Source organism: Staurois parvus, unplaced genomic scaffold (genome assembly GCF_062004578.1).
Source record: "Staurois parvus isolate SC_StPar_1 unplaced genomic scaffold, SC_StPar_1.0 ptg001071l, whole genome shotgun sequence".
NCBI lineage: Eukaryota > Metazoa > Chordata > Amphibia > Anura > Ranidae > Staurois > Staurois parvus.
The window spans coordinates 162,860-175,000 of NW_028318867.1; the positions used below are offsets into that span (position 1 = coordinate 162,860).

Here is a 12,141-nt window from a genome sequence, read left to right on the forward strand (position 1 = left end):
TGATAGATAGATAGATAGATAGATAGATAGATAGATAGATAGATAGAGAGAGAGAGAGAGAGAGAGAGAGAGAGAGAGATAGATAGATAGATAGATAGATAGATAGATAGATAGATAGATAGATAGATAGATAGATGGATAGAGAGATAGAGAGATAGATAGATAGATGGACAGAGAAATAAATAGATAGATAGATAGATAGATAGATAGAGAGAGAGAGAGAGAGAGAGATAGATAGATAGATAGATAGATAGATAGATAGATAGATAGATAATGATAGATAGATAGATAGATAGATAGATAGATAGATAGATAATGATAGATGGATAGATGGATAGATGGATAGATGGATAGAGAGATAGAGAGATAGATAGATAGATAGATTGATAGATAGATAGATAGATAGATAGATAGATAGATAGATAGATAGATAATGATAGATGGATGGATGGATAGATAGATAGATAGATAGATAGATAGATAGATGATAGATAGATAGATAGATAGATAGATAGATAGATAGATAGATAGATGGATAGATGGATAGATAGATGATAGATAGATAGATAGATAGATAGATAGATAGATAGATGATAGATAGATAGATAGATAGATAGATAGATAGATAGATAGATGGATAGATGGATAGATGGATAGATAGATGATAGATAGATAGATAGATAGATAGATAGATAGATAGATAGATGGATAGATGGATAGATAGATAGATAGATAGATGGATAGATGGATAGATAGATAGATAGATAGATAGATAGATAGATAGATGGATAGATGGATAGACAAATGGATAGATGGATAGATGGATAGATGGATAGATGGATGGATGGATGGATAGATGGATAGATGGATAGAGAGATAGAGAGATAGAGAGTTAGAGAGATAGAGAGTTAGAGAGATAGATAGATAGATAGATAGATAGATAGATAGATAGATAGATAATGATGGATGGATGGATGGATGGATGGATAGATGGATAGATGGATAGATGGATAGATGGATAGATAGATAGATAGATAGATAGATAGATAGATAGAGAAATAGATGGATAGAGAGATAAATACTGCAGACAGACAGACAGAGTAGATAGATACAGTTCTGTGCAAAAAGGTTTAGTCAGGTGTGAATAAATGCTATAAATTCAGAAAGCTTTCAGAACTAGAAGTGTTATTAGTTTATTTTTATCAATTAACAAAATTAGAGGTAAATGAACAGAAGATAAATCCAGTATTTGGTGTGACCACCATTTCCTTCTTCTAGGTAGATTTGCACACAGTTTTTTGAAGGAACTCGGCAGGTAGATTGTTCCAAACATCTCCCATGTTCTCCTTGCTGTGAAGACCAGTTATAGACTGGGGCAGCGGCCATTTTTTGTACTTGTTGGTGAGGGGGTGCACTGGACACCTTAGCTGCCATTGTGCTACATGCTGGGTGTCCAGTGCGCTCCTGTACCTTTAAGGAGGGGTGGGCTCCCTCGGGTTCACCTGCCCATGGTCTATAGTGCAGGAGCGGGTTGTTAAATAAATGTTCATAAATGGCGCTTGCATTTTCAAGCTTTGCGCGCTCCCTGGGAGTGCGCAGCACCGCGATCCGGTGCCCACTGTGTCCTCCAGATACAGTGAAACACCGATCGCTGTACGGGACCTCTGTGTGAGGTCCCGATCATGTGATCGCGGATTGGCCAATCAGTGATCACATGAATAGTAGTAAGCAAGATGCCACTTCCTGACATCATTGCTTACTATGTGTGAAATCTGTGAATGATCACAGAGATCACATGGTACAGGGCTAGTCACAACAGCCTTGTACCATGTGACAAGCTGTGACCAATCACAGCTCACACAGTATTTCTCAATTGCTGTAAGAATGCAGCCAGAGAGAAGGAGAAATGATTGCTTTTACAGCCTTTGTTGATGTAAAAGCAATCAGTGTAAAAAAAAAAAAAAATCTTCATCACCCCCCACAAGTAGTACAGTGTCACTATGGTGAACCTGTACTGCTAGGGTGACAGTATGTTAAAAGAAAAAACAAAAAAAACATAAATAATAATATAAAAATTTTGAATAAAAATGTAAAAAAACTATTTGAAAAATTATAATTTTTGGTTATAAACTAAATTGGGTTATTTATTTTTTTACTAAAAAGATAACTGAATAAATTTGGGCCAAGATTTATGAAGAAAGATTATTTATTTGCAAAATTTTGTAAGAAAAACACGTTTTTTCTAAATTTTTGGACTTTTTCATTTACATAGCAAAAAAAACAAAAATCCCAGCGGTGAATAAATACCACCAAAATAAAGTTTTATCTGTCTAAAAAAAGCTAAAAAATTCATATGGGTGCAGTGTTGCATGACCACGCAATTGTCATTCAAAGTGTGATAGCGCTGAAAGCTGAAAATTGGCCTGGACAGGAAGGGGGTGAAAGTGTCCGGACTGGAAGGGGTTAAAGGACTCCTGAGGGTTGCAGAATCAACTATCCTGGACTTGTTCTTGTGCTAAAAATGACCCCTCGTTCGCTTATTTATTTAAGGTTTTTTTTTTGTTTATGTTTTTTTTTTTTTTTACAAAAAAAGAAAATGTTAAAATGAAAATTTAATACACAACAGTACATTCATCAACTACAAAAAAAAGGGGGGAAAAAATGCAAAGAAAAAATAACTTTCGCCTAAGCAGCCCAATGAACTAAACTAACCCCTTGGCGCCTGCTCCTGCCGGCCCTTTAAGGGTTCCAGAAGCCCGTAGGCGGGGCGGGGTTTTAGAGTCATGTGACCGCCCTGACACGCTGTCACAACGGTCACATGATTGGGAAAGGTCCCGATCGAAAGAGGAGATTGGGACCTTTCCGTGAGTACCGGACATGTGTGCTGGAAGCGCACAGGGCGTGCGCTCTCAGCACATATGTTTTTTTTAATAGAACGCAAATGTGCAGCCGTTTGGCGTCTAGGCCCAGATGCCTGGAGGCCGCACATTTGTGTTCGGCCGACCCCAAGAGGCTAAGATTCTTGTAATATCCAATTTATTATTAGTATTATTATACAGGATTTATATTATTATTATTTTTTTTATATATATACAGGATTTATATTATTATTATCATTATTATCATACAGGATTTATATTATTATTATTATCATTATTATTATTATTATCATACAGGATTTATTATATTATTATTATTATACAGGATTTATTATATTATTATTATGATTATTATTCAGGATTTATATTATTATTATTATTATTATTATACAGGATTTATGGCGCCAACAGTTTGCTCAGCACTTTAAAATATAAAGGGAGACAATACAGCAACAATACAGTTCAATACCAGAGGGTTAGGAGGGCCCTGATCCTGGAGCTTACAATCTAAGAGCTGTCTTTGACCCTTAGGCACCTAAAAAAGCCTAAAATTCTGTCCTTTGTATGTGAACCCCTTTAATCTGCACAACCAGTGGGTGTGTCCAGGACACGTCTTCTAAAGTTATTTCCTAAAAAAATGTCCTTCTTTCCCATCTCGGAGGCTTGTGAGGTCACCTTCAGGGTGGAGATCAGGACAAAGTCTCCCGTAGTATCTCTGACATTTTGCGGAGCGGAGGGTGTGATGTTTGGAAGATTACATTCCTGTGCGTTGTGATTGGCTGGTTGTTACACCGCGATGGACACTTTAATAGTATATCTTGTTATTTTATAAAGCCGGTAAGTGGGTCCAAGATGGATGTTAGCGGTCCATTACCGGCCTCACAGAGGTGTCACATTAGAGGCTGATGGTCAGTTGGACAAGAGGAGAGCGGCGTAACTCACTTTCAAGAGTTCTGTGATGATAAACACGCAGCATATACTATAAATATCTTTCTTTAGTGGTTCCATATTGCAAATTACCAATAAGAAGAGAAAATAAAAAGCTGCAATCAGGTCAGAGAGACTGTAATGGAAGAGACACTCAGGAGCAAAGAGGAGAGGAGCGCGGGAAGTCACATCATTAGCACCAGATGCGTGTACATCCTCCTAGTTCTTCTGCCAACCTACATAGGTATTGGCGGGGGTGGACTGACCATTTGGAAACTCGGGCAGTGCCCGAGGGCTCGGGGTCAGTAGGGAGCCCATGAGATGTCCCTGGTACCTTTTTCATAGGCTTTTTTCAGTTTGGGCAAGGACACAGGGGCCCCATGATCCCCTATTGCCCGGGGGCCCCATGAGTTGTCAGTCCACCCCTGGGTATTGGATTATCCTTGATCCATGTCCAGTCCAAGACAACTGTCAGTCCTGCACTCCAGGGAAGAGAGATTTTTATGAGTAGGGATAAACAAAACTGAAAATTTCTGGTTCTAAAATTTTTGCCATTTTGCTGTTTTTGACCATTTAGGTTTCTAAAAAAAAAGCCTAAAATTCCATCCTTTATGTGTTAACCCTTTTACTTTACATGACCAGCAAACACATCTTCTAATTATTATTTTTTTTTTAAAAAAGTCCTTTTTTCCCATCTCAGAAAGTCGGAGGTACGTGGGGGTCATCTCTGGGCATGAGAGCAGGACAGAGTCTCCGGTAGAATCTTTGCCATTTTGGGGCAAAGTTGAGAATTTCTGGTGACAAACTTTTGGTGAAATTTGGAAGATTTCATTAAAATTTTTTGAGTTTTGGGGCAAAGTTGAGAAAAATATATTTGTTATGTTTCCCTTGTTTGTGCAACATAGGTAATAACCACTTGAAGACGGCCCTGCTACACTGCTACTGCTACAGGGCAGCTCTCCTGTGCAAAATCACACACACAGACACACACACATACTGTATATATATATATATATATATATATATATATATATATATAGATTAGAAAAAATATATATATAAATTAACAAAAAAAAAAAAAAATAAATATATATATATATATATATATATATAAATTAACAACAAATAAATATATATATATATATATATATATATATATATACATATATATATATATAAATTAAAAATATATATATAAATTTAAATATATATAAAATATATATGTATATACATATATGTATATACACATATAAATATATATATATATATATATATATATATATATAAAAAATATATATATATATATATATATATATACGTGATTTTGCACAGGAGGGCCGCCCTGTAGCAGTAAAACTGCTACAGGCAGGTCTTCAAGTGATTATTACCTACGTTGTACAAACAAGGGAAACATAACAAATGCGAACAACAATAATTTTTTTCCAAGCAGCTCAATGAGCTAAATTAAGATTTATGTCATATCCATTTTTTTTTTGCTGTTTTTGACAATTTAGGTATCTAAAAAAAAAAGCCTAAAATTCCATCCTTTACATGTTAAACCCTTTTACTTTACATGACCAGCAAACACGTCTTCTAATTATTTATTTTTTTTAAAAAAAGCCCTTTTTTCCCATCTCAGAAAGTCGGAGGTACGTGGGGGTCATCTCTGGGCATGAGAGCAGGACAGAGTCTCCGGTAGAATCTTTGTCGTTTTGCGGAGCTAAGAGCGTCATTTTTGGTAGATTGTGTTGTTGTGTATTGCGCCTGGTTGGTTGTTACACCGCGATGAACACTTTAATAACAAATCTTGTTATTTTATAAATCCGGTAAGTGGATCCAAGATTGATGTTAGCGGTCCATTACCGGCCTCACAGAGGTGTCACATTAGAGGCTGATGGCTGGTTGGGCAAAAAAGGAGAGCGGCGTAACGTGCTTTCAAGAGCTCCTTGTACAATATAAAAACACCGCTCACCAGAAGTGCGCAACAGATAGATGTCTGTCATAAGTGGCTTCAATATCGCAAATAACCCGAAGAAGAAGAAGAAAAAAATAAAAGCCCGAGTCACCTCAGAGAGACCGTAATGGAAGAGACACTCAGGAGTAATGGATAGAAAGAATTACAAGATAAAGCATGTGGAAAATCACATTATTAGCTCCAGATACATGAACATTCTCCTACAGGTCTTTTGTCGACCTGGATAGATATTAGATCATCGATGCTCCACACCGAATCTGAAACCACCTGCAATCTCTGCACCCCGAGGAACAGAGATCGTTGTGACTAGGGATAAACAAAATCAGGAACTTCTGGAACAAAACACTTTCTAAATTTGGCAGATTTTAGCAAACCTTTCACCTTTTCGGTTCAATACAATGGAGTGAATGGGAAAGGCAAGAATATCACAAATGGCCCTGAGGAGATCAAATAAATGGTCCAACCACCCCAAAGATGGAAGAGATACTCAGTAGTGATGGAAAGGAGGCACTACAAGACAGAGTATGAGGAAAAATCACATTGTCAGCACCAGATACATGTACATTCTCCTACAGGACATCTTCCAACCTATATAGGTATTGGATCTTCACTGTTCAACACCACAGTACAGGACAACCTGCAATCTCTGCAGCCCGAGGAAAACCGATTGTTGTGACTAGGGACAAACAAAATCAAGAACTTCGTGTTACCAAAATTTTATAAAATTTTGGGAGATTTCATCAAAATGTTCGCCCCTGTGGTGCAATAAAGTTGGGTAAATGAAGAAGGCAAGAATTTTGCAGATAGCTCTAAGGAGATAGAATAAAAAGCCCAAACTTCTTGAGAGCGACCATAATGGAAGATAAACTCGGGAGTAATGGAAAGGAGGCACTACGAGACAGAGCATGAGGAAAAATCACATTGTCAGCACCAGATACGTGTACATTCTCCTACAGGGATTTTCCCAACCTATATACTGTAGGTATTGGATATTCACTGTTCAACACCACAGTACAGGACAACCTGCAATCTCTGCAGCCCGAGGAAAACAGATTGTTGTGACTAGGGACAAGCAAAATCAAGAATTTCGTGTTACCAAAATGTTATCAAAGTTTGGGAGATTTCATCAAAATGTTCGCCATTTTAAATGGGAAAGCCAGGACTATCCTAATTAACCATGAGGAGAGAGAGTAAAAACAACGTCTAATGCAGGCCATAGACAGGTCGAAAATCGGCCGATTTTTCTTTTAAAAAACGAAAAATCGGTCATTCAAGCGGCCGACGTTACCAGAAACGGTAAAAAAAATCGGCCGATTTTCATCCCGTCTACAGCCAGCAAAAAGTGTCCCTGCAGAGAGCTCCGCTATTTCTTTGACAGTTCCTTGACATTTATAGCGGTTGCAACAATGTATTTGTATCCATTTAGGATACAGATGTTTTTATTCAGAAACAAATAGATACATTGTTGCAACCGCTATAAATGTCAAGGAACTGTCAAAGAAATAGCGGAGCTCTCTGCAGGGACACTTTTTGCCGGACTGGAATTCCTCTTCTTCATCCTCTTCTTCTTCTTTTTCTTCATCCTCTTCTTCTTCATCCTCTTCTTCATCTTCTTCATCCTCTTCTTCCTCTTCTTCATCTTCCTTTTCTTCATCTTCCTCTTCTTCATCCTCTTCTTCATCTTTTTCATCCTCTTCTTCCTCTTCTTCATCTTCCTCTTATTCATCCTCTTCTTCTTCTTCTTCTACTTCATCCTCTTCTTCTTCATCATCCTCTTCTTCTTCTTCATCCTCTTCTTCTTCTTCATCCTCCTTCTTCTTCTTCTTCCTCTTCTTCTTCTTCCTCTTCTTCTTCTTCTTCATCCTCTTCTTCCTATTCTTCTTCCTCCTCTTTTGCTTCTTCCTCTTCTTCATCCTCTTCTTCTTCTTCCTCTTCTTCCTCTTCTTCATCCTCTTCTTCTTCCTCTTCTTCTTCTTGTTCTTCATCCTCTTCTTCTTTTTTCTTCTTCTTTTTGTCTTCCTCTTGCAGGTCACTGCTCATGCGCAGATTTTTTTATCAGTAAAAAGATCGGCCGATTTGCCCATCATTGCCGCGAAAATCGGCCGTTCGGCAAAATCGGCCGATTTTTTTGCAACTTTACCGATAAAAAAAATCTGCCAAAATACCGAAAAACGGCCGAAGAATTAGCCCACTAACAATCCGAAAATCGGCCGATTTTATTTTTCGGCCGAAAAATTGGCCGATTTTCGACCCATCTATGGCCTGCATAAGAGGCCGCAATTGAAGGGACACTCAGGGGTAATGGAAAGGAGAGACTACCAGAAAGAGTATCAGGAAAATCCCACTAATAGCACAAGATAAAGAAAATGATCCTACAATTCTTCTGCCAACCTATATAGGTATTAGATCGCCATTGTTCAACATTCAAGCCAAGACAACCTGCAATCTCTGCACCCCGAAGAACAGAGATCGTTGTGACTAGGGATAAACAAAATCAGGAATTTCTGGAACAAAACACTTTCTAAATTTGGCAGATTTTAGCAAACTTTACACCTTTTCAGTTCAATACAATGGAGTAAATGGGAAAGGCAAGAATATCACAAATGGCCCTGAGGAGATCAAATAAAAGGTCCAACCACCCCAAAGATGGAAGAGACACTCAGTAGTGATGGAAAGAAGGCACTACAAGACAGAGCATGAGGAAAAATCACATTGTCAGCACCAGATACGTGTACATTCTGTTAGGTCTTCTTCCAACCTATATAGGTTTTGGATCTTCACTGTTCAACACCACAGTACAGGACAACCTGCAATCTCTGCACCCCGAGGAAAACCGATTGTTGTGACCAGAGACAAACAAAATCAAGAGTTTCATGTTACCAAAATTTTATCAAAGTTTGGGAGATTTCATCAAAGTGTAATGGAGTAATGGAAAGGAGAGACTACAAGAAAGAGTGTCAGGAAAATCACACTAATAGCACAAGATAAAGAAAATGATCCTACAATTCTTCTGCCAACCTTTATAGGTATTGGATCATCATTTTCAAACAACCAAGCCAAGACAACCTGCAATCTGTGCGCCCCGAGGAAAAGAGATTATTGTGACCATGGATAAACAAAACTGAGAATTTTTGGTACCAAAATTTTGTCAAAATTGTAACCATTTTGATGCAATACAGTGGAGTAAATAGGGAAGTATCACAAATAGCCCCAAGGAGAGAGAATTAAAAGCCCAAACTTCTCCAGAGGGACTATAATGGAAGAGACATTCGGGAGTAATGGAAAGGAGGCGCTACAAGATGGAGGACACAGCAGAACACCGATCGCTGTACGGGACCTTTGTGTGAGCTCCTGATCATGTGATCACTGATTGACCAATCAGTGATCACATGAATAGTAGTAAGCAAGATGTCACTTCTGACATCATTGCTTACTACTTGTGAAATCTGTGAATGATCACAGAGGTCACATGGTACAGGGCTATTCACAACAGCCTTGAACCATGTGACAAGCTGTGACCAATCACAGCTCTCACAGTATTTCTCAATGGCTGCAAGAATGCAGCCAGAGAGAAGGAGAAATTATTGCTTTTACAGCCTTTATGGGTGTAAAAGCAATTAGTGTAAAAAAAAAATCTTTATCACCCCCCACAAGTAGTACAGTGTCACCATGGTGACACTCTACTGCTAGGGTGACAGTATGTTAAAAAAAAACATAAATAATAATATAAAAAAAAAATAAAAATGTAAAAAAAAACAATTTTAAATTTAGAATTTTTGGTTATAAACTAATTTGGGTTATTTTTTTTTACTAAAAAGATAATTGAATACATTTTGGCCAAGATTTATGAAGAAAGATTATTTATTTTCAAAATTGTGAAAGTAAAACATTTTTTTCAAAATTTTTGGACTTTTTCATTTATATAGCAAAAAAAAATCCCAGCGGTGAATAAATACCACCAAAATAAAGTTTTATCTGTCTCAAAAAAATGCTAAAAAATTCATATGAGTACAGTATTGCATGACCGCGCAATTGTCAATCAAAGTGTGACAGCGCTGAAAGCTGAAAATTGGCCTGGACTGGAAGGGGGTGAAAGTGTCCGGACTGGAAGGGGGTGAAAGTGTCCGGACTGGAAGGGGGTGAAAGTGTCCGGACTGGAAGGAGGGGAAAGTGTCCGGACTGGAAGGGGGTGAAAGTGTCCGGACTGGAAGGGGGTGAAAGTGTCCGGACTGGAAGGGGGTGAAAGTGTCCGGAGTGGAAGGGGGTGAAAGTGTCCGGACTGGAAGGGGGTGAAAGTGTCCGGACTGGAAGGGGGGAAAGTGTCCGGACTGGAAGGGGGTGAAAGTGTCCGGACTGGAAGGGGGGTGAAAGTGTCCGGACTGGAAGGGGGTGAAAGTGTCCGGACTGGAAGGGGGTGAAAGTGTCCGGACTGGAAGGGGGGAAAGTGTCCGGACTGGAAGGGGGGGGGGAGTGTCCGGACTGGAAGGGGGTGAAAGTGTCCGGACTGGAAGAGGGGGGAAGTGTCCGGACTGGAAGGGGGGGGAAGTGTCCGGACTGGACGGGGGTGAAAGTGTCTGGACTGGAAGGGGTGAAAGTGTCCGGACTGGAAGGGGGGGAAAGTGTCTGGACTGGAAGGGGGGGGAAGTGTCCGGACTGGAAGGGGGTGAAAGTGTCCGGACTGGAAGGGGGTGAAAGTGTCCGGACTGGAAGGGGGTGAAAGTGTCCGGACAGGAAGGGGGTGAAAGTGTCCGGACTGGAAGGGGGGGGAAGTGTCCGGACTGGAAGGGGGGGGAAGTGTCCGGACTGGAAGGGGGTGAAAGTGTCCGGACTGGAAGGGGTGAAAGTGTCCGGACTGGAAGGGGTGAAAGTGTCCAGACTGGAAGGGGGGGAAAGTGTCCGGACTGGAAGGGGGGGGGAAGTGTCCGGACTGGAAGGGGGGGGAAGTGTCCGGACTGGAAGGGGGTGAAAGTGTCCGGACTGGAAGGGGGTGAAAGTGTCCGGACTGGAAGGGGGGGAAAGTGTCCGGACTGGAAGGGGGTGAAAGTGTCCGGACTGGAAGGGGGTGAAAGTGTCCGGACTTTAAGTGTTAACACCGCAATCTGAGACGACCTGCAGCCTCTCTGCAACCCATGGAAGAGGGATATGTTGTGACTGGTATCAACATTTTACCAAAATTTGGGAGATGTCATCAACATTTTTGACATTTTGGAGCAATAGAGTGGGGTAAAAAGGGGAGGATAAGAACATTGCAAATAAAAGGCCCCAACCACTACAGAGAGATCATAATGGAAGATAATATGGAAGAGGGACTAAAGGACAGAGCGTCATGAAAATCACATTATTACCACCAGATACACGTACTTCCTCCGATAGATCTTCTGCCAACCTCTGTAGGTAATAGATTCATTACCATCAGTCCCCACCCCCGAGGGGCGTACAATCTAAGATCCCTAACTCACATTCATACACATACTAGGGCCAATTTAGACAGGAAACAATAAAACTTACCAGCATGTCTTTGGCGTATGGGAGGAAACTGGAGTACCCGGAGGAAACCCACACAGGCACAGGGAGGACATGCAAACTCCAGGCAGGTGGTGCTGTGGTTGGAATTCAAACCAACGACCCGAGTACTGCTAGGCAGAAGCACTAACCACTTAGCCATTGTGCTGTCATTTAAGAAAAGTATGAAAGGTGACAACGTTTGCAACATTTCCCCACCCCGTCCGAAAATGTCATGTAAAGAGATCCCACAACGCTCTCCAAATTTTCTACAAACAAGCAAAAAAAAAAAAATATATATATATATATTATATAAACAATTACAAACTAATAAAATAAACCATCCTTTGCATTAAACCCGAAGATCTAAACATTTGATGACAGTAGATTTTAAATTGTTACTTTGTATTTTCTTGTAGCTTTTGCCTGTTTATTTGATTATCTTCAGTCCTTAATGCTGTGAAACAACCACAATGCTCATGGTAGCTGGAGACCATGTGACCTCTTTCCTAGGCTTTAGTTTTGTTATACATCATTTTATCATTCTGATTGAACCTACGAAACGTTTAATGAAGGACAGATCATGTTCTCAGTAGATTGTTACTTTCTTGTGTCTGATGTTAGTCCATGTTCTCTTCTAGCTCCGCCCTCGCTGAAGTTGTCAGTGAACGACACGCTGGTGGTGAATCCAGGAGACAACGTCACTATGCAGTGTTCTGTCACAGGGGGCGACCCTGCGCCCAAAGCCATCTGGTCCCACTCCCCTAATCCCATGCCTCCCAACAGCATCAGCAAAGGGGGAAACCTGACCATATGGAATATTCGACCCGAGGATTCCGGCTACTACAACTGTACGGC

The 12,141-nt window shown here is 40.0% G+C and overlaps 1 protein-coding gene across 1 annotated transcript in view; it reads left to right on the plus strand.

Moving 5' to 3' along the window:
• Positions 1-12,141, plus strand: part of MDGA1 (MAM domain containing glycosylphosphatidylinositol anchor 1) — a 245,798-nt gene that overhangs the window by 93,550 nt on the left and 140,107 nt on the right. Inside the window, exon 8 of the mRNA XM_089658457.1 lies at positions 11,925-12,141. This exon is cut by the window's right edge and continues 53 nt beyond it. Coding sequence (XP_089514583.1) covers positions 11,925-12,141 — 217 coding nt within the window. The remainder of the gene's footprint in view (positions 1-11,924) is intronic.